The following is a 27,994-nucleotide window of genomic DNA, read 5'->3' on the forward strand; positions in this document are numbered from 1 at the left end:
CTACAGCTTTTTTCCTTACTTACTTTTGGGGCAACTCTTTAAGTGGTGGTATCTTTTGGGAGATTTCTGGGGGTTACTATAGGAAGGACAGAAGACCCCTGCCGTCCATGCGGGGCATCCGCCGAGGATGCTGGCCCGACTTCCTCCGCCAGCAAACTCTCCGGAGCCGGTCTGGCTCTAATGGATGTGCCTCGTCTTGGTGAGAAAAGGAATCTGCAGTACAAATCTATAGAATGATGCTGCCTTCCCATTCTTTCCACTTGAGTGAACGAATGTCTTACAATGACTTACAGTAGCAAAACTTACCAGATGTCCACTTGTCACCTCTAATAATAACAATGAGCACTTACTATGGCCAAAGTATGGCATCTCTTCAATTCCTGGAATTGAAAAGGCACATATTACATATTTGTCTTTCCTTCTTCATCTTCTCCCCAAAGCCCCCCAGCACATAGTGGCATATTCTAGTTGTAGGTCCTTCTGGTTGTGGCATGTGGGATGCCACTTCAGCATGGCCTGATGAGCTGTGCTAGGTCCCCGCCGGGGATCTGAAACTGTGTGAATCGGTGGGCTGAAACGAAGCATCCACACTTAACCACTTGGCCGTGGGGCGGCCCCAAAAGGCAAATATTTTTAATTATTGTATTCTTAACAGATCAACTTCCATGCGCTGAACAGATATCATATCTCTATCGTCATGGTGTATTTATTCAGCATAAGAAAAAGGAAGAGAAATTAGTAACTATTGTCTCACAGGTAGGAAAGAGAATGGAGAATAGAGAATATCTTATAATAATATAAAGTATAAACCCAAATGAGGGGAAAACTGTTCTTCCTTGTGAAATAAGTGCCAGCTCAACTGGTCACTGCAGATGTCAATCTTTGGTACTTACGGTGAACCAGGTTTGGTGAGGCTACCGTATGCAGTGAGTTTTTCTTTGGTCTCCTTGCAAGTGGGCTCCCTGGCTGGCAGGGGCTGGCACACCTTCTGTGGCCCAACTTCTCTCTGGGCTTGCTTTCTGAAGCAGTGTCACAGCCCGCACTTGGACAGGCTGGCCATCCCAAGAAATGAGAGCCATTTTCTTTGCAAGTGTTTGCCAGGGTGTGGCCTAACAGGAAGAATGATTTCATATATAATTGTGTAACATTGTGATGAATGTTTTTAAACAAAAAATACCCTGAAGATATAGGATTGCCAAGCTCAAAAGTGATCCAGATGGATTTTCTGACCCCTTTCTGCACCAACGTTTTCTTTATGTTCTTGGAAATAGCTGGAGAGATTTTTATATCCCTTCACATTTCAATCCTGGGACTCAGAAAGTATCTCTCTTGTGCCTTAAAGAGCAACGTGTGCCACTATTAAATTTGAACTGTCTGGACAACTGTGAAGATGGAAAAGAAATACCACGCTTGGAACATTTTCATTTTGTTGTGTGTATTCCTTATGGTGAAGCTGGTATGAATTCTCTCTAAAAAGATGTTGTGCTGCTGTTTCTCTGAGGCAAAACCTGAGGGCGAATATCCCAACCCGTCACCCCAGCACATCCTTTCTGATCTTGGCAAGTCCTTTTGTCCTTAACTCTGTTGTGTATAATCACAAAAGATTGCTATTTATCTGAATCTTTAAAAAAAATACAATATATGAACTGATTCTCAGAAGTTGTAGGAAAACAGCATTCCATTGTAACAGAGTTTCTACCTCTGCCCCCACCCCCATTTTCAGTTTCCATGGCAACAGTTTGCTCCGATGGCACCTCCAGGATTATTGCTATCATCACAGTTATTTCTTCTGATTCCTGTTGTTGCTTATTGTCATCAACATCGTTTTCACTGTAGGTTAGTCACATCCTGACCTTTAACACCTGGCTTCTGGGGAACTGTTCTCAAAACAGCTGAAAAGTGAAAAAAATTAGAATGTAAATCCCGAGAAATTACCAGTAGTGCAATTATCCTACATCGGGTTTATTTTTTTCCTTTCCCCTTTTTATTTTCCCACTAAAGTCCTTGTAATTGTTCCAGAATATATGTGGATAAGGTTGTCATAATACCAAGATATAAGTGGTTGTTGCTACTGCTATTATTTTGCTTTTAGAGAAGGAATGTGTGTGTGTATGTGCGTACGTGTGTGTCAGGGCAGGGGGAAATTGTACATCCAAATCTGTCTAATGTTACTAAAGGAAATTTTCATTAAATGTTGGAAACTAGTTGTTTAGAGACTGAGTTTTAATAGAAAATTATCTACCAACTTTATCGCATCTAAGCAACCCTTTGACCCTCCTGGATGCTGAGTGGGGAATAGGCTTCATTTGGGGCGACCCTAGGTCAGCTGGGATGCCCTGTACCTTTGAGATCTGCTTAGATTTGGCTTGAAAGCCTGCCTCCCAGGTCTTGAGAGTCCAGAGCATTCATTTTAATTTCTGCAAGTCCCCACAGCTGTCTTTTTTATGCTTTTCTATCTCTGGGCCCCGTGTTAATACTGGCTGCTTCTGCTGGCTTTAGTAAAACTTTGGATGCAGAATTCAGCATCATAAAAACTCATATCAAGCTAGCTTGCCATCTTGCCCTCCGTCCTTCCTTTCTCTTTTGTGGCAGGACACACACACACACACACACGCACACACACACGCACACGCACACGCATGTGTGCGACTTTGAGCATTTGGTAGGTCACTAGGAGGAATCACATCTCAGGGGAACAGCCTCCCACCACCTAGCTCCGAGCTCCCACCTCTTTCTTCCTCTCTTTTTGTTACCTCTTCTCCTGGCACATTTAAGAATTTCTTCTCCTTGTCTCATTTAGGGCAGCAATCTCTGAAAGGAATTCAGTTTTTTCCACTTGGGTGCATTTTGCACTTAGATATATTTGTGGCACCTGCAAATCAATTAAACAAGATCTCTCCCACATAGAGGATAAAGACGAAACCCAAAATTAATTAATTTTTTTCATGGCACAAGTGCTTGTTCTAACTCACTGCTCAAAGTCTTGCCTCACTGCCTCCTAGTCATGAGGAATACAATCTCAAATGCCTCCAGGAATCCAGGAGGTGACACACATGAGTCAAAGGGGTCTGGGGGAAGAGGCAGGGTGGAGTGGGCAGAGTGTGGTTGACAGAGACACAGTTCATCCAAATGGAGTGTAAGCCCTTAGCTTTGGCCATGGCAGCTTGCAAGGATGGGGGTCCAGGCATGCCTCATTATCCAATTTTTAAGGAGAAGCTTGTAAAATTTCCTGCAAATTTCAATATTGGCAGCTTTTTTTTTTTTTTTTTTTTTTTTTGAATAAACTGTGCATGACAATCTTTGGTTGGTCAACACACCATGAGGGAGGGACAGACCTAGCCTGCAGCTCTCTGGTTGCTTCTTCCATCCTGGATGTTGGGAGGAAGCCCCCTGTGTCAGCTCGATCTTTTCCTTCCCTCTGTGATGCCATCCCTACTCTAGCCGAGCCACATTGGGGCATCCTCTGCATTAGGATAAATTTCAAAGCATCATGGGGGTCGAGGACTACTCCTATAGTATACTGAGTAATGAATAATTTGTGTGTCGTTAGCTAAGTTCCAATAGTTCTATTAGCTAGGTTTTAATAGTGCAAATGCTTACATTAAGTTCAACATTACACCCCTGGCTTCAACTGAGTGTTGATGTAAGAAATGGATACCTTTGACATCATCTGTGGAGCCACTGAAGAAGATTTTACGCCATGTGGCAGTCAGGAGCAGGAGCTTTAGGGTTCCAGATTATGGCTGCTGCTTTCTAGCAGTAACCACAGGTAACTTATCTCTCTGTGCTTTTATTTTCTAATCTGTAAAGCAGGGATAATATCTATCTTGCAGTTCTGTTATGATGATTAAATTATTGATACGTATAAAGAGTTTAGGTAAGTGCTGAGCACCAAATAGATACTCACTATGTGTTAGCTATCATTATATGAGGAATCATAGGATAAATTATTCCTGGATTAGTACAAAACTAAAATAGCAACCCTTGAAGAGTTGATATTTTCCCTTTTATGTCATGGCAGATTTAATATAGGCCATTATATTTCCTCTTTTGACTTGATATCAGAAATTTTAGAGCTAAATTTAGTGCTTAAGTGCTGTGAATGTCTCACCTCCGACTCAATATAGATAAGTGTCATTCTGTCTAGAGCCTTTGTTGTTTCCTATATTGACTCTGTGTACCCAGATATCTTTTTTTAAAAATTGAGATCTGCCTTAAATCCTTTTGGGAAACAGTTAGGTGTACATATGATAAATTCATGAATTCCGTAATAATAGATTAGAAAGAAAACTCACTTTAGGTGATATTTACATCAGGTAAATTTTATGTGGTCCAAAATCCTCTCTATAACCCTGGATAAACTTTTCCACTCTTTCTTGAATAACTACCAGCAAATTCAGTATTAATGTGAGAATGATTCAAGACAGAAATTCTAATATAATATGTTCCAAATGCTTATAACTAGAAATTGCAAAATTATGGCTGGAAGTATTTGAAAAGTCCAAATTATTTTCCACTATTCCTATCATAGGATCATAGAATTTTAGAATAAGATATAATTTTACTTTTCATGTTTCCCTTAGCTTAAATAATAAAAAGAGTCCTGACCAACTTAATTTTCTGCTAATCTAGTTTCAGTTTCTTCATAGAAATGAGACAAAGCTATTGTATTTTCATAGAATTATGATGTTGGAACATCTCCCCAGTTGGGTATTTTAATTGACTCCTTATCAAGTATAGCCCCTGAACCACTTGAAACAGACGGATATTGATCCCATGTTAAAATCTTCTGAAAAAGAAATTTTAACGATCTTCACTTGTAACTTTGTCTCAAGACAGCATTTCTGTTCTTTCTGCAAATTGAAACTAAAAATCGCCTCTCCTGGGTAGAGAGAAATAATCGACGGCCATTTGTGGTGTAACAGCCCGGTGTAGAAAACCAGTATTGGCCAATTCAGTCATTCGGTTACCAACCAGTAAATATTTACAGATTGCTGTCTGTGTGCCAGGTTCTGGAGATGCTCCAATGACCCCTTATCCTCAGCAAGTTTTGTGAACTAGTGGGCAGACGCAGACATCTTACGAAGTGAAAGAGAATTTTGAAAATGAACTCTTTCTGCCTCTGTTTCAACTAAGACATTGCTGTGACAGACATGAGAAATCAAAGTCAATGTGAAACAGGTTCTTCCTGACACGTAATTTATAAAGTAATATACTAGAACGAGTTCCTTAACTTTTGGACCCACATCCAGATGAAGGCTTTATAAGCCTGTAGAGCAGAAAGAAGGATTTGAGAAGGAATTCCCTAGAGGAAATGGGGTTATGAGCCCACAGGTTTTACCCGAAAGGGTAGGATGGAAAGGGAATACCACATCTTCACCTCAAACTCTTAACATGATTACTTAGAGAGCTTGCTGTGTGTATTGGGAATGGGGTCACCTTAGACTGGAGCCTAACTCTGACCTGGGAAATCTAGAGGGGGACAGAAAGGATGAGGAGCTGCTTTGATGCTGCACAGGGATCAGCCGGCATGCTCAGAGTTTGTCAGAATGGAGAATGTCTGAGTGTTTCCCATGGGAGAAAGGGCCAGGCTGGAACCATCTTAATTCCTGCTGTGAACCAGGGTCAGAGAGCTGATTGCAGGCCTGGAAGATGGAACATGGCCCCTTCAGCTCGTCTTGAGACTTGCAAGTGAGGAGTCTCTAGGGATGGGAATGCCAAAGAATTAAAAAACAAATGACACAAAACAAAAATATAATCTATGAGGGAAAGAGTGAGCAATAATCACGAGACAGATCAGAGAGCTCAAAGCTACCTAACCAGTATTTTTATTTGTTAAACCTGGCAACTCTGCTTACTTTCCCCTCTGCTCACAACTGAGTGAGCCGCTGTGAAAGGGAAAGGAGGAGAGAAGAAGAGAGAAAGAGAGCAGAAGCTCGTCTTACCCTTTTCCTGGAAGTCAGGCAGCTGCCAACTATAGGCCTTAGCAAGGGTGAGAGGGAGCATTCTTAACTTTGAAGGTTGAGGAATTGCTTAATATTTTGGGCAGGAAACATTCTACTTAGTGAATCTGGTTTTGTGAATTTGTCTTTTTCATGTGAGTAAGCAGAAAATCATGAGGCTATGTCAACTTCTAGAGACAGCGGAAGATTATCTTCACTGAATAACAGTTTAAAGGAACAGGAAGAGACAAAAATAAATTTGTGTTTTGGTGCTATCCACACCCACATGCACATGTCCGATGGAGGAGCACAAAGTGTTGACAGGGGAGCTGTAGCAGAGGCACCCAAGGCAGGCTCGAGGGGTTCAGAGGAAGTAATGTTAAGCCAAGAACAGAAGAGATTGGAGGATTCCTGTACAAAGATGGCAGATTAAGATTTTAACTCCCTCCTAAGATCCTCATAAAACAATTCTAAAGTGATTTTTAAAAAGTCTTAAGCCCCCAAAGATAGGAAGAACAGGAAAGGAGGCTATAAGTACAAATTTTGTAACCTGGAAAGCTGATGGATGAGTGATAAAGCACCTGAGAGAACTGAAAGTTAACCTCAAGTAGAGAAAGATGAAATCCAACTCTCTGTACTCAGAATCCACAGCTCAGAAATGGGTAGCACTTGGAACTTCTAGAAATGGAGTGCTTAGACAAACTAAAATGAGAGGGACTGATTGAAAGTGAGTTTTTGAAGCTGTCAGATTTCCAGATCACCTTGCCAGCTCAACAACCAACCACCTTGGCAAGAAAAGGAGGATTAATTTTTCCAGAGAGAGAAACTGGGCTCAGTTGAGGATGGAGATACAGTACAGAAAACAGGGGATTAAGGGAGTGCATCTGACATTGGACGTGGAGATCACCCCCCAGACTTCTTCCCACATTCAGCTTCGAGATGCTGAACAGCCAGGCCTTCACCTTGCATGCAGGGGATTGAAGAGTTTCTCTGGGGAATCTGACCAGCCTAAGAACAAAGGCCTGAAGATAGTGACGTCAAGGCTTCTGCACCTAAACTGCCCGGTCAGACCACCCTATGGTGAAGTGCACAGTTCAGAAGTTCCACACTTGTGGTGGGAGGATTAGGGACCAAATCCCTAATGAAAGGTAGAGTGATGGTGTGTGGTGGTTGGGTTAGTAGAGAGCTCCAGGCAGAAGGAATAGGACACGTGAAGGCCCTGAGCAAGAGCATGGCTCATTTGATGAACTGAAAGAAGGTCAAGGTAAGTGTGATGGGCAGAGGAGTAAGGGAGCAAGGTGGGTGGTACCAAGATATGAAGCTAGAGGATAAGCGGGACTAGATCGTGAGTGGACTTAATTTTATCCTAAGGACAGTGGAAATCCAGTGAAGGACACTTTTTTCTGCAAGTGAGAGAGAGGTCAAATAAAAGTGCCTTAAACAATAAGGGAATTTTACTGTACTTTAGTATGTAACAAGAGGACTAGAGGTAGGGAGGTTAATTCAGCAGCTCAGTGACATCGTGAAGGACCAGACTCTTTCTACTCTGCTCTTCTCAGTGCGCCAGGTATGTCTCTCAGAATAGCTGCAAAAGCCCGATATTGCTTCCTCACGCAACAGCGTCCAAAGGGTGGAAGGAGGGAAAAAGCCATGTTCCTTCCTATGTCTCTGTATCAGTTATTTACTGCTACATAACAAACCACATCAAAACTTAATGGCCGAAAACAGTCAATCACCATTTCACTTATGACTCTGTGAGTCAGCGATTTGGGTTGGGCTTAGCTGGGCAGGCCTGCTGCTCTCTCCTGGACTCACTCATTCACCTGCAGTCAGTCAATTGGTCGCTTAACTGGGGCGGGATGGTCTAAGAAAACCTCACTTACATGTCTGGGGCCTCAGCTGGGATGGCTGGGGCAGCTGGCCTCCCTGCTCCAAGCGGTCTTTCATCTCCCAGTTAACTAGACTGAGCTTCACATGGCAATCTCAAGGCAGTGATCCAAGGAAGTGAGAGCTGAAGCTACAAGGCATCTTGAGGCCTAGTCTCAAAAATCCCACAAGGCCATTCTGCAACATTCTATTGGTAAAGGCAAGTTACAGGAACAGCCCTAGTGCAAGAGATGAGAAATGGATTTCACCCCACCGTGGGAAGAAGAGCAGTCATATCGCAAAGAGACACATACACAGGAATGTTTTGTTATTATGCCATCTTTGCAGTTAAATCTATCACAGCCTCCTTCAGGAATAGAGAATATTTTCTCAGATGACATTAAATTATTCTCAGGCCCTTTCCTAAACCAATCACTGAAGAGGGCAACTAAATTACTTTGATTGGGTAAGCCTAATAAACCTTTACTCCATGGAACTGAGGGCCCTTTCTTCTCTGGAGCAAAAGGATTCTTGTTGCAAAGAAGTATGTGTGTGGGATTTGGATAGAAAAATAAACAATATCTCCCAGATTTTACTAAAGAAATATGATATATATACATATATATATATATATATATTTTTTTTTTTTTGCTGAGGAAGATTAGCCCTGAGCTAACATCTGTGCCAGTCTTCCTCTGTTTTATATGTGGGTCACTGCCACAGCATGGCTGATGAGTCTTGTAGGTCTGCACCTGGAATCTGAACCTGTGAACCCAGGCCACTGAAGTGGAGCATGCTGAACTTAACCAGTAGGCCACACGGCCGGCCTCCTGATTTCATTTTTAAAAGATAACCTTTAAAAGATGAAAAGATATTATTTCAATTTGAAAAGATAACCTTGAAATATTTCATTTTTAAGAGAGAGTTATCCTTCTTGCTTGGAGAAAAGCAAGACTGAAGGCAGGTAGACCAGTTGCAGGATTTCTCAACCTCAGAACTATTGACATATTGAGACAGATAATTCTTTGTTAGGGGATAGAGGACTGTCCTTTGCATTGTAGGATGTTTAGAAGTATCCCTGGCATCTGTCCATTAGATGCCAGAAACTTACCCTGAGTTGTAACAACCAAAAATATCTCCAGACATTGCCAATTATCATCTGGGGTGCCAAGTCATCCCTGGTTGAGGACCACTGGGTTTGGAGCTAATATAATTATCTACATAATTATTGCATTGGCCTGAACCAAAGTAGAGACAGTAGGGATGGAGGCAAGATGGATTTAAGAGATCATAGATTTGGCAAATAATTGAATGGGAAGGGGGAACTACATGTGGCTGACCGCCATGTTTTGGCTTAGACAACTCTGTGGTTTGGGGTACACAAGAGGAGAAACAAGCTGGAAGAAATGAGGGCAATTAGTTTAGCTTAGAACATGTTTTTGAGGTGTTTGAGGAACCTATATGAAGATGTCCAAGAGGTGTTAAAGATCTCAAACTGATGATCCTTGAGCCTGGTCCAGCCTCAGTCATATTTTCTTTGCCTCTATAGTTTAAAAAAAATACATTTAACCCAAGATTTAAGAATTTGAGACTACATGTTTAGTTTTGAATTTCAAGTTTGCCTAAAATACTAGAAGATCAGGCCATACTGGACCCAAGGTCATAGACGACAAGAATCTGCTGAGTCAAGTTTGCTCCAGTCTCCCCGGGGACTTCTTGACTCCTTTCCATCACTTGCCCACTTACCCCGTAAGAATTTGAGTGTAGGATCCTTGCTTTGGTTGAGCTTTCTGTTCTTTGACAGAGACACAGACATGAGAACCATTACCACCTAAACGGCTCCACATTCTATCCTCCATGTTCCCCTCCGACCCTTATACTTAAGTCAGGTCTCTTAGGTCTCTATAATTATAACGTTCGTTTTTTCCCTTCTGATTCTGATGATAATCCCTTGTGGAAAACACAGAAAATACAACACACATATCATCCCCAGTTCCACAATGCTCTTGGATTTTGTTGCAAGCTTTCCATACATCCTTGGAAGCGGTGATAAGGACTTACTTGCCATCCCCTGGAGGGAGCCACCATTCTCTCTCTCAATTGGAGTAAAATTGCTCTCACTTCTCAGCCCAGATCCCAGGATGCTTCATGACTAAAGGAGAGTTATTTCTCCAAAATGTCAATGGGAGAAAATTAAACAAGCTTGTATTTACCTCTCTGCTTTTGTACAACTTAAGCCCATCATGCTGGGATTTGCTAAGAAAAAAATTTTTTGAAACCATCAAGAATTCAGGCAATTAAGTGTTTTTCCAACATCAAACAATTCCATAGGCAGAATCTATTACCCCTCGTGTCTCTCAGCGTTTCAAGGAAACATTTTCTATTCATGTTAATTTGTTATCTCAAATGCTTTTTAAAATGAACCTTAAGTGTACTATTTGTAAGTAGGTGACAGAGTTCTTTTAAAACTGCTTAAATAGCAGAAAAAAATGACATGCCTCTTAGAGAACAAAATGGGCCATAATAACGTGAGGGAGAACATGTAAGAAGGGATGTAATGGTTAGAATTAAAATGACGTCTGACAATTACTTTCAATTTGAACTGAGGTGAGGAAAATCAGAATTACAATACTCTTGTGATTAAACTTTGATGAGATGAAAATGTCATCATTGTTTGATGAGAATTTTTTATTAGAGTTCAAAGAATATGAATGATTTAACCACAATGTAGCAACACCACAGGGCTGAATAATCCCTCTCAGTCTCTCTCAACTCTTCTTTACAGCAGGTCGCTAGAGAAATCCCAGCCACTCTCAGTCTTCAGTTCTACTGCGACTGTTTCCAGAAGATTAGCTTTTGAAACAACAAGATAAAACTTACGTCCTTTGTGATAAGTTTTGACATTGAAATTCTGGAGTAGCTTAATATGGCGAGTTAGTTCCAGGGCCCATGTGCTGAGATGTAGGCTCATAATTTTTCTTTCTTAAAGAAATAAATTTTAGAGGCCAGATTTCTTCAGAGAAATGGAGAGATCCTGCTTTCATCCTGCCTTTTTTCCTGAAAATCGAGATTCAGCGAGACCTTTCATTTCCTGGGAGGGATCTATTTCCCTTTTGCCTGACATTTTGACAATTAAAATTGAGATGAGGGCTTAAGTTTGTTGAAGACAATGCCTAGTCCAGTTCTCTTTGGGGCTAATTGCGATATAGAATGACAGCAGCGCTAATTACAATATAGGATGACAAGAACACTCTAACTTAGGACAGGGACTTTTCTCTGCACAGGGGCAACTGCTGTCTTCTCAACTCCTGCGCTGGATGGGGCTGGAGCCCTAGGAGCCCCTCTGCACAGACTTCGCTGTAACTGAGGGATTCCTGCCAGCCCTCCCTCCCACCGTCCCTCCTTCTCTCCCTCTTCGCCTCTTTTCTTGTCTTTCCCCTCTGGGGGCCCAAAATCTAAACAGTTTTCCACAGTCATTGGTTGTACATCTCTATATTTAAAACAATTTTTGTCTTCTGAGAGTCTGAATCAAAATATTTGGACACTTAGTCGCCAGTCCTTTAGTTTGGAAACGGAGGTACTAACTGTGTTCAGTTCCATTTTATAAATGCAAATTTTCTCCTCTTACTATTGAAGGAAAGGGAAAGTACTGGCAGTGGTCATTCTGTGCAATTGTTTCCCAAAGCTGTTGCCATTGTAACAATGTTACAATTGGCCCACTCAAAAATACCTTTATTTTATTTTATTAAAAAAAAATACAGTCTGTAAACTTACTGGCTGATCTAGGGTAAGTATTGTCAAACACCATTTAACTGATTCCCTTATTTAAATTTTATTTTATCAATAAAATAAATATTTAATAAATAAATATAATTTATTAAAATTTTCTATAGAGCCTTGAACAAAATAGATATTCAAGCATATATATTGATTGGGTGATTAATGGGTAAAGAAGAATTGAAATACATGTTACTTGTCCCAGTGAAGGGCAAAGAGAAATGATCAAATTAGATAAATTAAAGACCAACCAGGAAATCTGAGCTAAAAAGTGGAAGGTATAGTGTATAAGAGGTTTCTGTCATACCCCTGCTCACTAAAGAAAGTTTTCTTGGCCATTCCAAATCCCTTTCAAAAATAGTACTTTGTAAGTTTAGTTGATTTATCTTTGTGGCATTTGCACTTGAATATTTCAGTCTTCCTTCAGAGGTGGTCAGAATGATAATCAGAGGTTAAGTTGGCAACAACTGAGAGGTTCAAACACACTGCAATCTGTGCTGGATATGAAAAGTCAAAGCCTTGGAAAAAGCAGATATGAAAGTTGGAAGGACTGGAAACCTCCAGCACCACCGGTAGGAGACAATACAGGGCAGAGGCTAAGAGTGGAGTCTATGGACAGACTGCCTGGGTTCAAATCCCACTTCTACCACTTAGTAGCTGCTTGACTTTGGACAAGTTACTTACTTCTCTTAAACCTCGGTTTCCTCAACTGTCAAATGAGGGTAACAGCAATACCCACCTCTTAAGGTTTCTATGAGGAATGAGTACACAGGGTAAAGTATACGTCTGATGCAGAGGAAGTGTTCAATCATTGAAAGTTGTTATTATTATTATTGAAATGTGGGACACCTATCAGTAACTTTGCAATTAATCCCCTACTCTCTTTTCTGTACCAAATGAAACATATCTTAAATAGTGGTCTTTATAATATTTTCCTAAGGAAAAACCAATCAAAATTTTTCTAAATCACCCAAAGTATCCTAAAGTAAACCCATTTCAACAGTCAACCCTATTCTCTTATTTGAGATCATTTCTAAGCTCTGTAATACTTACTCCAGGTCTGTAGTACTTAATTTATTGCACCTTGTTGGTATTGTACATAAGGATTTGCCCTACTGTGGATAGAATATGTTTCTTGCCACTTAAGGAAACATGGCTGATGGGAAATTAGGCTGATAGAGGAATGGGGGAACTGTGTGTGATTTAGGGGAATAACACAGGGGATTGGGATTAATCGTGATGCAGATTCTAGTTTCTGCTTTACCACTGGGTATAATTTTGGGTAATTTACTTAATCTTCTTGATACTTGGTTTCCCCATGTTTGGAAATGAGAATGATAGTAATACTTACCTCACAATGAGCTTTGAAGATTAAATGATTGAGAGTAATATTTATAAATTCTAAAGCATATATATATATATATATGTATATATATATATATATATATATGCTCATTATTGATGATTATTCGACTCCGTGCTTTCCTCCTCTACCATTCTAATCCTTGGCCAGTGCTTTCATAAGGAGAAAAGCAATTTGATTTCTATCTGTTCACAGAGTAACTTAATACCTCCAGACTGAAGTGTTTCTTCCCTCCATCTATCCCTCCATCCATCCATCTATCCATTCACCCATCCATTCATCTTGCATTTATTGAGCACTAGCCATGTACTACCACTGTGCTATGCACAAAGGTTGCAAAAATAAATGTCACGGTTTCTCAGAGACTTCTGAATATGTGGAGGCAGCAGAAGTCAACTCAGCTTTTAAGGGTCCTCAAAGTCTCCTTAAACCTGAGAAGTGAAGAGGTGGAAAAACTAAAAAATAGTAAGAATTAATTCAGGTGACATATTGTTTTAGACATTTTCAAGCAGGATAATTATCTAAACTCAGGCTGACATTTATATCTCTGGCTCCCCATGCTTGTTAAAATACTTTACTTGCTGAAATAGTCATTGAGCTAAATTTCATCTAACATCTGGCCATTGTATAAATATAGCAATGAAAACATGTCTTGTTGCCTACACATCAGATATAAATTTTAGAAATCCAATTAGTGTTTCATTCTTTCTGTGCATTTTTTTGTTTTATTTTGCTTTGGTGTTTGAGCTAATTTTGAGATCCTAACTGGAACTATAAGAATTCAAATATTTAGCACACACATATACAACAGCAAAAAACAACTAAATTGAGGGATAGTGCTCATTAGACATTTCCTAATGATTGTAAGATAATCCTTAAGTTCTTTATTCATTTATGCAACAAGCATTTATTGAGCAAAATGTCAAGCCTAGTGCTCAATTGAGGGTGGGGGATACAGAATAAATAAGACACAGTCTTAACCCTAAAGGCGTTTAGAACCTAGCAGGGGAGACAGACACCTACACAAATGATTTCACTACAACGTGACAAATGCTATAAGAGAGGTGCATATCCACCTGGCTCCTGAGGTGTCATTCACCGCTCATCTGATGGGTTGCACACTGCATAAGAGATTGTCCTCAATCCTTCCCTGAGGGTCTCTAACCTCTCAAAATTGAGAAGCCCTTCAAACCAAGAACCCAAGGGACTAAACCAGTACTCATGGTGTCTATGCTATCCAACTGGGTAGACAGAATCTGCCAAATGCCCTAAGGATGGGTCATCTATTTGAGTCACAGTTGTTTAAGTCTTCACTTTTAGACTCACTATAATGATCGCTAATATTCAATGATCTATTTTACATAGATGTGGAAATTTAGATTTAAGCCCATGCAAACGCAATTTTCACTGTCTACATCAGGGCATACTACAGTATATACTTTGCAGGCTCTCAAAAAATACATTTTATTATATGGATCCTCCCATCACTTCATTTGGTGTTGGTTATAGTCAAATATCTAAATCTTCTGGTCATTCTACAGGATGCTCCTAAGATCTAACATGCAAAAACTATGAATGAATTTTCAAACATCATCAAACACAGTGCTTGCCTTTTAAAACATTAAAAAGTTTATTTGCACAAGCTTAGTAGTATGAGATACAACATAATTCATGGGAATCAACCACAATGCTAATCGTTTAATAGATTATTCCGAATATTAGACATTATAGTTTAAATCTCCTTAATATTAGCTCTAATGTTGGAATAAAATTTCAGTTAATAAATAATTGTGAATATAACCATATGCTCAGTTTATTCTCACCAGTTTATCATGAATTACAAGTTTATTGTGATTTGGGTCATAAAAGTGATAAACAATTGTTTATATACTTTCATAAATTGCATGCTTATTTAATTAATTCTGAAGAGAATCTAGAAATATATTCCAATGGGTTATATAAATTAGGTACATTTTTTAGCTCTTGGATTTTGGCATGCATGGGTACCATTATAGCTGCTCTTAAATTTAATGTTCATTGTACATATCGTATCATATTTATTTGATATGTATTTTCACAAGCTATGGTCATTTGCAAAAGTGAGCAGCCACAGTTTTGGGGCCTCAATTAAATGTTGTCCATGCATTTCAGAGAATTATGGGTTTCAAAAGTTAATACACTTTTGGGGTGATCTATAAAGTACTACAATACCAATGCAAACACACAAAATTTGTGGTGAAGAAAGTGAGTTTTGTTACATTACACTTTCCAAATAGTCACCATATCTTCCTAATATTTTTGTTGCCATAAACATTATGAAAGACAATTCCTCTCAGGTATAAAATATTCTGAATTTGCGTATTCTCTAGTGCTTATGAGGAGAATTTATATTGGCTTTCTATTGTTTGATAACGTTATCTATTGAACTCCCAATATCATCTTCAGTTGTCACAAAGGCAATTTCTCTGTCAAACGTTCACAACATGTTGGGACAGTGTCAACATGTTGCGACAAAGGGCTGCACCAGAATAGGATGAATTTTAGCGTTTCAATTTGCTACTCTTCTTTGAAACTTTCCTGTTCATTATTGAGTTTAAACCAGTAAATGAGTTGCCTAGTTTCACGGCCTAAGAAGACTATTCTGTGCTATTTGGACTCAGACCGTAATAATTAATTAGACAACTTAATTCCATGATGTATGTTATTCAAATATTTCTAGTCTCCTTGTAAAATCTTCCAGACTGAGTAGCAGTTCTTGCTAGCACCTATCAACTTCATTAGGAAAAGGGCCAGACGACAGAAAGAAAGTACAAGAATTTATGAAAAGTGTCAAAGAGCAGAAACAAAGTGTAGGAATCTTAAATTTAGGAAACTATTTAGGTATCAGAAAATATTTCCTTCCAGTGTAAAAGTTTAGGACTCTGAAGAAAATGTCATCTTCAGCAACAAAAACATACATTCAAATTCTGGGCACCAAATTATTAAGAAAGCCCTGAAAATTTAAAAAATGACTCTTACTCTTTGTACTCTTTTGGCAAACTATATACATTTTCAGTGTAGGGACCACCTTATAATTTGGGGGCACTTGTGTACTTTTCCTTAGGGAAGAGATGGTTGGCATCGTTTCCTGGCTGGATATAATTCATTTATGTCCTTCCAGTTTTTTCTCTCTGATCTCTTTTCTGTGTATCTGTCAGCAGCACTCTCCTGGGAGCAGCCTGATGCACTTCATTAATAAGAAGGGATTAAAGGAAAAAGCCCTAGTCTCCTAATACACTTGGATAATTTGGTGCCATCCACAAGGCAATAGACCCCTGCTGCATAGATGTCATTAGAAAGGTACAATTTCATTACTTTTTACTGGCAGAGCCTTGAGTGAAATACAGAATATGTTGTCTCATATGCGGGGAAAAAATGCGCTAAAGCTTTCGTTCACTGCGTACCTCTAAAATAGTAGAATGGAAAAATATATTTTATGGGTTTACGTTTACATTGCCTTCCCTCAATAGTCCTTGAAACCATGCTTTTATTAAATATTGAGCAAAATAAAGGTTAAAGGAAAATTATTCATATTCTTAAATCTCAAATGAAATTTATATATTTTTATTAACTAACACACTTATTTTGAATACCTACTAAGTGCTAGGCACTCTGCTAGTTGCTGGAAAACAAATTACAAAAACATCGTTCACCCTTTTTTTTCAAGCACTAACTTATTGAATGCTCTAACTGGAAATGAGTGTATAAGAAGTAAATCATATGACTGAATAAAAATGATTATAAGCCAGTAAATTGTAAGCGTATTCAGAAATTCGGTTTAACTTTTCTTTGTTAACGTAACTTCTTTTTGAACTGACGTGTTTGCCGATGGTTGATAGTATTATGTTATAAGCTGAACCACCCCCAATTTTAAGCCTTTAGTGGTATATTGTACAAACATTTGAAAAGACGGGCATAAACCATCCTTAGAATCGAACCCTAGATCCTATAGATGCTGCCACAAACAGGAAGCAACGTGCATCACTGGCGAAGGGGGTGGTTGGCTACATCCTTGAGAAGGAAGCCTGGGATTTCACACCTGCCATAAAAAACACTAGCAGCACTCCCAGGCCTACCCGTGTGAGGACTTTCTGGCAAACTTATGCATCACTTTTCTAGCACCGAAGAGAATCAGGTTTAATAGTGGTCCATTATCTCACTGCCACAGACACACAACTGCCATTAACACTAAAAAGTGGCACACAGTTGGAACTGTGCATGGGAGAAGGAGGCCCTTGATTATCAGCTATTTACAAGCCACTCTTTGCAGTGATTGATTTTTGCTTTACTCCTCGCTTTTGTTCAGTGAAACTGATATTTGCAGCTCCTTGTCTAAGATAAAAAGCTAGACTAGACGGTTCAGATGATAGAAACTGGGGTTTCCAGAGCCCTTTCTATTGACATAAGGCAAAGCGGTACAGGAAAGACAAACTATTTTGACAAATAAATGGGTGAGTAATGAAAACACTTCAAAAATGTGTTGAGTTACATACAATACCTCTGCAAGTGAGACTGGTTACCTAGTCAGCTTTGAATACACAGTTCTGTGATGTGTTCACCCTTTTATTCTGCAACCATGTTGTTCCTTGTCTCTCACGCATTTTAATTCATTAAAATATTATTACACACACAGTGAAGACTATCAACAAATGTCATGAGAAGTGAGAGGGCAATAGAGATTGGGGCTGGGCAGGACTGGCCTACACCTTCTAGAGTGAGCAGAGCTTAATCATCATCAAAAAGTCAGGACTCAACTAGTTATGTTCTTGTTATCAAAAATATGTCTCAGTAATGTTTAAATGTAGATAACCAAAGTTACAAACACACAAACCCCCCAGTTTTGCCAGTAAGTTAAAAAAACTAAGCAGACTTGTTAAGTGGTTAAAAGCTTAGATTGTTAACTTCAGGTAGTGTATTTGAGGATGTGCACTGAAAACAGATCAACTATTTGAGGCCAAAATACAGATTTCCTTTGTCCTTATGATTTTTGTATGATGGTAATTCCCCCCTCACCCCCATAAGATCTTACAAGTCTGTTTGTCCTGAATCTCAAGAGGGGTTCCTTATGATTTGGATGTTTTAGTGGGTGGAATTAATAATTATACAGGGTTTCTGAACATTCTTCAAATTTCTGGGCTTTAGTTCTCCATTACCTTGGGCATTGAGGAGGAAGAAGGAATATTATAAATTGGAGTTTGGGTTGAAAGTTGGGTATTTGAAATATAAATGGAAACAATTCATTAGCAATGACCGTTGTTAATATTCTTTTGCCGAGGTAGTTTATAAATAAGGGATTGTCCATAAAAGAGCTCGGTATATTTCCTTTCTTGAATGTGCATGATTCTGTGACATACTGTACTTTGCCATTGATAAACTTGAGTTAACAGGATAAATACTCAAATGAAGATTGACAATGCCAGTTTCACGGTAGAGGAGGAGTAAGCTGATAGGTATGTCTATAAGTTTTGTCAGGCAAGACTTAACCAAATCTTGACACGCATTTTAAATCGATTATTAGTGAATGGCACCTAGACAAATTAGATACATATTTGCTTTGGGATATTTTTAAAAGATTTTTTTAAGACTTGGAATTCACAATAGGTTTCTTCCATTCCTCCTTGGTAAATAATGAGATATTTATTATCTAGACTGAGTAATATGACATGAAACAACAAACCTGCACGTGTCTAATTTATAACAAATCTGTTTCCTTAATGGGTGGGAGGAAATCTGAGGACAGTTCTAAGGGTTCTTGTCTGCTTTCAGTGCTGTCTTCTAGTCATACTGAAGACAATACCTCTCCAGATGGGTCTTTCCCCTTCTTCTCCTCACCCCGGTCAATGTCAATCACATGCACCACTCCAGGTTTTAGAATCAAGTCATCGGTCTCTACCTGGCTCCTGTTGTCCTCCACCTCCATGTAGCTCCCTTTTGTTTGCTGGGCAGCTTTGCTGAAAGCTTCTTTAAAACGACGTTTGAGTTCAACATCTGGACAGAAGACATACTCATAAAGGCCACCAGCGAGGACAGCTCCTATTATTGGTCCAACCCAATATATCTGGGGGAAAGATGGAAGTTATAGAGTGTAAGTAGAATAAAACTATTCCTTTGAACAACACATGACTATAGAACTTAGCTGGTTTAAATTAAGAGAACAAATGTGTCATGCATAAAAAAAGAGAAGAATTGGAAAGAAAATACATCAAATGCACACCAGAGAGCCATATATTGCTAAATAACATTTGAACAGAAAACAAGAAAAGACTGTTTCCTCTTCTCTTTTCCTGCTTTCATTAATTACGTTCTTTGTATTTTCTGATAATCCTTAAAGTAAAGATGGCTCCTCTTTGGTGGTACTGCAAATTAAGCAGACACTAAGAATTCTTCAATTAAACTAGAAAAAAAAAAGAATTTCTGGAGAATACTTATCTTGTTTTCTTAACATTGCCGTCTTACATTGGTTTCTGCATAATCACGATCGTAGTACAGATTTTAGCATTTGGGGCTTTCATTATTCAGTACAGCATGATACATGGAATCCCAGCTCTACCACTTAGCCATTTTATGAACGCTTACATCAGTTACTTAACTTCCTAAACCTTAATTTCCTCATCTGAATAGTGGGGATTATAATAATACATACCTCATGGATTATCAGGATTAAATTGAAATAATTCTTGTATAATACTTAATAGTTCCAATTGTATAGTAACCTGCTCCATTGCATGTTTCCTAGACAATTTAAAGATGTATGTGGCTAGGCTGGCTCTAAGTCATTTTCCTTATGTTACATATTTTTCCTCTCTAAAATTTGGTAATTTGATTTAACAGAAAACCTCATGGTTTGTTTATGACTCTTCTTGAAGAGTGCTTTCATGCTCATGGTTCTGCCAATGCTCACTTGGAGAAAAGATCTGTACTGAGTTTACAGATGATGGTTACTTGAGGATTAACAATTCCATAGGATTTTAATTCAATAACTGGAAGTTTTTATCATATCACATATATGTCTAGAATAAGCTAAGTTTTGAGTTTGGATAAACCTCAACACTTCCTTTAAAGCACGTGAAAGCTGTAGAAATCAGACATACACTCAACAGATAAACTTGAGCAACAGAAACCCTGTTTATTGAGCACTCTTCCTGAGCTGGCTGTACTTAGCACTTTTCCTGGATTAATTCTAACAATAACCTTTGAGGTAGATATTATTATTATCGCCATTTTATGGGTAAGAAAATTGACATTGAGAGGGCAAGAAGCTTGCTTAGGATTTCTTGCTTAGCAAGCGGTGGAGCTGGGATTTCAGGTCTGTCTGATTTCAAATCTCTCTTTTGAACCACTATACTATTTTCCATTACACTATGCTTCTCCCATATGAAAAAATATGATGAACGCTTCTGGCTTAAAACACTCTCTGGAATTAATCTCACTTAGCATCCTCATTGCAAAATCTAAAGAAAATTTGAACTTGAAGCTGAAGCTGAATATATATACCTAAGAGAAAAACTGTTGGTAGGGTGACTGCAGGAACCAAGTTCCTTATCTTGAACATGAAAGAAACTATGTGAGACTTGACCTCTCCATGCCCTTTCAAAGGAGAAACAAGGAGAGCCCTCCTCTGAATGTCTTTGCTCTTTGTTCCTTTGGTGAGTTCCATAAGCTACAAATCCCACAAGGGAGAATAAGGACTGTGACATAATTATAACACTTCCCCGAAAGACCTCTGTCGAACACATCTGGCTGCAAGCTCTCAAAAATAAACAAATCTCAATTTCAAGTTGCTATTCCAAAACAAAGTCATAATGTACTTTAAAGTAACTTTAAAAATTTATAAGATAAACAATTTTTATTGCTAAAAATATAGAAAATACAGAAATGTATAAAGAAGAAAACTATAAAACATTATTACACTATACAAAAAGTTCACATTAATATTTTGCTGTTATTTCTAGTCTATCAGTCTATCTATCTGCAAATATACTTTAAATTTGTTCTAAGTTTCCCACATCCATTGCTACAGAATGGACATTCCTTTTCAGTAGGGATTAAGTGTGTTATAAAATAGCAACAAGGGGAAACTTGATTCAATCAACAAGTTAAGAATTTTCCTACTGTTTAAATTTTAACTAGTTTACTGAAACTAACAAGTAATTAATAAAACATATTTTCATCCACATATTAAAGTCCTCATAAATTAAATTGAAAGTTGTCATTTTTCTAAATTTTAATTACAAAAATAGTTTGAATTTATAAGTTAAACTAAAAGTACTTTTATTATAAGATCTATATACTGCCCATTAAAAATTTCCATTCCTGTTAATGTGGCAAATCTTTCGGGACATAAATGGAAATATCAGTGGCAAAATGACCAATCTCATGAATAGTACTGTTGACTAAGTTTTTGTATGGCTGGGTCCAAATTCTTACTTTTGAACATGGACTCTCGTGCTGTTATTTAATGGTACAGATTACTGGTAAAGACTTGGTACACTTTTCTTAGAAAAATGTACATAGCAGTGTTGCAATTTCTCCTCATTTGCAATGTAGCTCATGGTTGGGTGGACCCAGTCATGATTATTGACTGGGTCAATAATCACCGTATGTGTGAGATTAAAACATAAGTGACATATTCTTATATTCATGAATTAAAAATAAAAGGTGTAAAATAGCATTCACAACATATAAATGACAGTAAAAGTTAGCCCCATTTGAAGCTGGCTTACATATGTCTCATATTTTTATTGGTTATTGTATGTTAGTATGTGAGTGGCCTTCAAAACTGCCATATTATTCATTTAATGGATTTAAATTCCTTTTTTGTAAGAAACAATTAAAATAAAATGGATTGTGATATTTAAAAATGGATACCGCTGCTCTCTGGAGGCATTGCCACCACATTAATAAGTAGATTAGACATGATATTGAAAAGTGTGCCTTTTCTGAACGTCATTTATTTTTCCGCCTTTCGTTATGGTGATAATAGTGTAAACATTTGCACCATTTATTCCTCACCATCTGCAGTTCACATGCTTCCAACTTGCATACTATTAATTGGGTTCATGCTTCTGTAAACAAAAAGGTAAATATTTTTGCTATAGGCAGTGCTTTTAAGCATTTCTTTCTTTTTCTTCTTTTTTTTTGGCAAGTATATTTCCTGTCATTGTCAGGAAGGCTTTATTTTCAATTATTAAACACCATATTCACTACACCATCCTGATTGTAACTTGTTCCACATAGGCAACCTCCATGTACAATATATTCTGCTGCAGTCTGTCAGATACAGTGCCCAGAGCAGTGCTTAAAAAAAAAAAAAGGCTATTACTGAAGGCCCAAAGCAGATATAAGATGAGATGTTTTGCAGCAGGTTTGTTCTAGTCTCTCCCTAGTCTTTATGAAAGATGTAATAAAGTAGGGGGAGGGGGTCAAGGTTGAGAGGAAGTAAGAGAAACTAGTGAGCAATATAATGAAAAAAAAATAAAAACCAAGAGCTCCATGGGTAATTGTCCTCAACTGTAGAAAGATGGAAACTATCAACATGATGGTTACCCAATGGTTTTCCCAATTTCCCATGATAACTGCAGGTCCAAAGGATCGGGCGGGGTTCATGCTGGCACCAGTGTAATTGATCTAGAGGGAAAAAGAAAACAACTTCAGGCATTGCTGAAACACAGCTACTAACAGGTATCATTCACGGGAATTTGCTGCCATTTGCCAAGTTAGTTAGAGGAACTCAAGATGTTAGCAGCCGTATCAACATTCTCATCACACAGTTAGCATAATAATCACCGAAAATGGACAGACGTGGCTGGATACTAAAGAACTACAGCTATAAAACACAACATCTTCAGGCCAGCTCTAGGGGGAGGATAAATGAAATGGATCAATTATTTAAATGGACTTGGAAACTTACTGCAAATAAATGTCCAATTGCCACAGAAAATCCAATTGCTAAAGCTATTGAACCAGTGACATCAGTCCGTTTGGAATCACAGCTGGCGAAAATAGTAAACACCAACTGAAATGTGATTATCAACTCCACCAGGAGACCATGACCAGCGCTGAGATTTCCATGAACCTACAAAGAGAAAAATACTCCATCTGAATTGAAGCAAGAGTACATTTTCTATGACAACATAACATTGAGAAAAGCATATTTTATCCCTGTAAAAACTGATGGTTAATTTGAATCTTCTATCCCACTGTCAATTGAGACAGTGTCCCCCAGACCCCCAGAAAAAGAAGGAATAAATTTCTACCCATTTGGGGCCATCACAGGTAATTCATTACTCTTACAATGACTAAACGGGAGTTTGTGCTGAATGTCCGTTTCTACAAAGGGAGCAAAATGTGCCACTGCTGCACTTATCTTAGAAAAGTTTCTTGAGTCTTGGAATTTTATAAGGTAATGATTAAATCCATTAATTAGGTTTAAATTAATTAATATACATTTCAATTAACATTTAAACTGTGTGCGGGTTTTTAATCAACCCTGGTGCTGAGCTAACAAATGATATTCCTAATCAGCTAAGAACAAAACTAGGATCAAAGGCCCATTTATTTTTTCAAGTGTGACTCGATGTAGATCATTTTAAATCTTATGAACATGACAAGAAACAAAACTGTTTCCTATGCTAGGGAACCAACAAATAATTGTAATAAAAATGCCTTTGATTAACTATATAGTCAGTATGGTCACTGGGATGAGAGAGAGGGGAAAAAAACCAAAAACCAACACGATTTTTGTGCCACCCAGACTTAGCAATGTCCAAGTCACTCACTAGCAAACAATGATTTCATATGATATAGTCAATGTTGGTGGAATCAGTTTCACCCCTATCAAGAATCATCTGAAATTCCTTGGGAATAAATCAGCAATCTTAAGAAGGTCTCTCAGGCCACCAGGGTGTCATCTAGCAGAGTATGTAAGAAGCCTGGAGTCCTAGTTTGAAAAGAAGAGTTAAGGATGTTACCGTGGTGACTCCCAAGCCCCCCACCACACTCGGAGGTGTGACGAGGTAGAGAATGCCCGCTCCAATGATGGCACCCAGGCACTGGGCTGCAATGTAGAAGACAGACTTGGCGATGCTAATCTTCCTGGTGCACACCATGGCCACGGTCACAGCGGGGTTGATGTGGCCGCCACTGATGTGGCCGAAGCACTGCACCATAGTGGCAATGCTGAGTCCAAAGCAAAGAGAGATGAGAACCATGTCGACGGGTAAGGGCTTTTCCATTCCACCCCAGTTGATGGTGGATCCCAGGCTGAGAAGAACGAAAATAAGCATAGCCAGAAATTCCGCGGTGACTGCTTTCCAGAAAGCTTGAGTCCAGACCCCTTTGAAGGCCACCATGATGCTCTCTCTTCTACACAAAGGTCCACACTTACTGAAAAGAAAGACAAATTGGCATCAGAGGCTACCCAACCAGGGTTTATGAATTTAGGTGAAGATGCCAGGCCTGTAGTATTGCCCTAATGTGGGCAGGGCCCCTCTCATGGTTACTTGCAGACCAAGAAAGAATGCTTCTGGAACATCTCCTTAATTAATTGTCTCCTTAATTAATAATCAAGAGATTGTTATTCTAGTCTCCTTTTATTTAATATTCAAAGATCATCCAATTTCACTGGAAAATTATCTGAATTGTTCCTAGAAAGGAAAATGTCTATATCAATTTCCTTAAAAATTGAGTAAAATATATTTACCCTATAGTTAATTCCCTCAGAACAAGTTTTTAAGTTCAATGTACTTTTCAGATACTATTTATATTTTGAACATAAAACAATTTTAAAAAGGGAGCTCTTTTTCAGTTTCGTTAATTTATTGCTGAACCTAGCATTCTGAAACCGGCTTTTAGAGCGTGATGCTCCCTCGCCTCTCCCCAGTGGAGACTGGATTAACCGGAGGTCTGCTGGGAAGCCAGGAATGCTGGAAGTCTGTCTTCCCAGAAGGTAAACTCGTTGCGGGGAGGGGAGCTCATGGTGACTGGCTTCGGCGGCGGGAACTGGCAGGGCCTGAGCTGGGACGGGACACTCCCTCTTTGTCCCCTGCCAGCGGGAGGAGTCCCGGAGCCGGGCCGCCGAGGGACCTCGTGGCCGCCCGGGTCTGGACGTGCGGCGCGGGACGTGTCACTCTCAGCCCCAGAGGAGCCTGCAGCGCCTCTCCAAAGGCAGGGGAGCGGCCACTCCCAGGCCCTTGCCAGGCTCCCGGGCAACGGCCAGGTGCACAAACACAGCCGCTTATCAGCCTGGGACCTGCGCCATGCCCGCCCGCAGGCCTCCTCGGCGGCCCGGCAGCCTCGCCTGGGAAAGCTGCGTCCTGGCCTCCGCGGTCCTTCTGTAGTGTCAGGGGACAGTCCCTTCTCCTGCCTGACCCTCTCTCAAACCCTGAGGTTACCCCTCAGATAAAGCTCCCCAAAGGGGTCCTGGAGGCTGGCGTCTGCAAGCAGCGCCCCGGGCACCCTGCCCGCCCGCCCAGGCACCCTAGTGCGGCTGAAAGCCGGGGAGGCGCCACCGCGGCCGGCGAGGACGAAAGGGGGTGTGGCAGGGGAACTGGTCCTCAGAGTGCGAGGCTCCGCGGGAAGCGGTGTTTCTCTAGTGTATTCTTGACAGCCTGCTCCTCCTTCTGCTTGGCCCTGCAAGACGGCGTACCTCTTCCTAGGGGAGCTTGTGTGTGTGTGTGTGTGTGTGTGTCATGGTCGCGGGCGGAGGAGGAGGGGGGAGGGGGGAGGGGAGGGTAAGGGAGGAGAGTGAGGGAGGGTGAGGGAGGGTGAGGGAGGGTGAGGGAGGTTGGGGAGCAGCAGGGCAGCCATTGGGAGGGAAGACACTTTCTTCCTCCAGTCTCTTTGCCTCTTAGTGTCTGCGGATCTTTGGAGCTGAGCAGGGATGAAGTTTGAGGATATTAATGCCAACTGCTCGTTCTGGCAAGAAACGGCTAGGATCGCCCTTGGAGGGGCGGTTACCCCGGTTACTCCATTATTCAAAACATGTGCCCTTATCCTTTGCCTGTGATAGCCTGGAAGCCAAGGAGTGTGGAGAGCAGTTAGCAGACTGCTCACAGAGGACTATGAAAAGGGTTGGGCAAGACAGCCACATATTTTAACAGATTTGTGGTATGGCAGCTTTCCTTTCCACACATTACTGAGTGGAGCCCTTTCCCCCCCATATCACTTACTGTCCCCGGGAGCCTGGGTTCTGGGTGGGAAGTAGGGAAATGCTGTGCCCAAAAGAGCTAGGGGAACTTTCCCGTGACCTTTAGGATCTCAGCTCAGCCTCTGGTTTGATCTGGGGCTTTGCTTCAGAGTTGGAAAGAGAAACCCATTTTCTGCCCAAGTCCTGGTGGCTCCAGAAGGGGAACAGCCAGCCCTGCCCCCAGCGTCCGTTGCCCAAGTGAACTGCTCAAATTGAGTAATTATGAAACCCCCCAGCTGGGAGGACAATGACATCACACTCCCTAGAGAAGAGAAAATAAAGAGGCAAAAATAGGGTGCCCTGGGAGAGGCATTAAAAATATCCCAAAGGGGGAGAAACTCAAAGAACTCACAAATTGAAAAAGAAGTTGTGAGGGTGGCTTCTGAACTCACCAGCTGCCCACGGCTGTAGCCGGGATGGCAAAGGGGCAAGGTGGTATCACAGGTGCTGGTCATCTGTGGCGGGATTTAGTGGGGAAAAGGAAGCGGACGAAGCAGGAAGCTAAGGCAGCTGGTGGGCAGGAAGCAGGTCCCTTTTCAGCCAAATAGGAGAATACCAGGAGGGGCGGGCCCAGGGAGAGGCCGCCTCCTGGCTGCTCCCCTTCTCCCCTCACTCTCCCCAGGTCCCTGAGTTTGCTCTCCTGCTCATTCTCTTATGCATCTGTCTACCTCTCCAGAGACCTAATTTAAGAAACTCAGTCGTTCTCCTAGCTTCAAATTTTCATCAGCCAGAGAAACTAAAAAAACAAAAAACACAAACACAAATATATTCCTTAAAACTACATTTAGCTTTTTTAGAAAACCCACAAAAATCTGACCTCCTTACAGGGCAGAGTGACCAACCTCAGTCGGCTTTAAACCCCAAAGTTTCTGAAGCACGTACATACCTCTGGCCTTTCAAGTGCTCACCCCAGCGTCTGCCATAGCGCCCTGCTGTGATCATCAATGTTCACACTCTGGATATGGATCAACACCATTTGTTTTGCTTCTTTTTCCCCAGAACAAAGGGGGTTTGTTGATGTGCCCTGGTTGTATTGACCCAGACACATTACTTTCTAGCTGAACACCCAGCCCGATCCACTTCCCGACAGCCAAGCCCCCGGGTGAGTACTTTTCCTGATGAAAATACTACAGATAGATTTACCTCCATGGGGTAGTTTTCCTGTGCTTTCACAGGTCTGGCATATATGGAGGATTTTGCTACAAAGCATCCCTTCTACCTTCTCTGTGCCTCTCTGATGAATGTGCCCAGTGCCCAGATCTAAAAGAACCACCCTTCTGCCCTAGAGTTTCCTTTTAGATTCTGCCTGCGAGGGCACAAATACCTGTAGTAAAAGAATCTGAGTTTCATCTTTTGGCCCTGAGCATTGTTCCCTTAAGGCAAAGAAGGACTTACCCCCACCGCCTGGCTGCAGGTCTGTCGCTCATGCCTTCCCTGGCCAGAGTGCAGCTCTCATTGCCTGCCCGCAGCTCCCAGTGTGCTGGGAGTCAGATTACGGCCACTTGTCTGATTGGGTTTTTGGAGTCTAGGGGTGGAAAGATTCTGCACCATGTGGCAATCGCCAAGTTATATTTGAACTTGAAATAACTTCTCTCTACCTGATCACTATGGACACAGGGCATTTCAGGAACACAAAAACGTTTGCTTACATTGTTTCTTTAGCTGGTAATCTTTGAAAAGGAGGATTTCTCCAAAGCTTTGAGTTCTTTCTCTCACAAAGAATTGCCGAGAATTTGTCTTGTTTGGTGATGTGTTGTGGTTGAAATCGGGCAAGCATTAGAAAACAGATTTGCATTATCCAGCACTTGAGATGACTGAAAT

At 40.3% G+C, this 27,994-nt stretch overlaps 1 protein-coding gene and 1 long non-coding RNA gene across 17 annotated transcripts in view; one reads left to right on the forward strand and one right to left on the reverse strand.

Annotated features, from left to right (window-relative positions):
• LOC139084522 (uncharacterized) overlaps window positions 1-27,994 on the forward strand; it is a 260,226-nt gene that overhangs the window by 169,574 nt on the left and 62,658 nt on the right. Inside the window, exon 1 of one of the 3 annotated variants that reach the window (XR_011541962.1) lies at window positions 27,201-27,275. The exons of the other annotated variants lie outside the window; for them this stretch is intronic. This is a non-coding gene — a long non-coding RNA (uncharacterized lncRNA). Of the gene's footprint in view, window positions 1-27,200; window positions 27,276-27,994 lie in introns of those variants that run through there. 3 annotated transcript variants of the gene reach the window in all.
• AQP4 (aquaporin 4) lies at window positions 601-27,860 on the reverse strand. Of its 14 annotated transcripts, none has more exons than XR_011541960.1 (7): window positions 27,569-27,724; window positions 23,958-24,372; window positions 22,898-23,062; window positions 22,534-22,614; window positions 18,881-19,045; window positions 12,270-13,379; window positions 10,479-10,661 (listed from the first exon to the last, which is right to left on the reverse strand). XR_011541960.1 is itself a non-coding variant. In XM_008507708.2 (6 exons), the coding sequence occupies exons 1-6, from the start codon at window positions 27,598-27,600 to the stop codon at window positions 1,884-1,886; spliced, it is 867 nt and encodes a 288-aa protein (XP_008505930.1). In that variant the 5' UTR covers window positions 27,601-27,723; the 3' UTR covers window positions 601-1,883. The 14 variants fall into 14 exon arrangements, 12 of the variants coding, with proteins under 12 accessions (XP_008505930.1, XP_070483633.1, XP_070483635.1 ...); XR_011541959.1 differs by lacking the exon at window positions 27,569-27,724 and adding an exon at window positions 27,060-27,198; XM_008507708.2 differs by lacking the exons at window positions 10,479-10,661; window positions 12,270-13,379 and adding an exon at window positions 601-1,892 and having other exon boundaries at window positions 27,569-27,723.

The sequence above is a fragment of the Equus przewalskii genome, chromosome 7 (genome assembly GCF_037783145.1).
Source record: "Equus przewalskii isolate Varuska chromosome 7, EquPr2, whole genome shotgun sequence".
In the NCBI taxonomy this organism is placed as follows: Eukaryota; Metazoa; Chordata; class Mammalia; order Perissodactyla; family Equidae; genus Equus; species Equus przewalskii.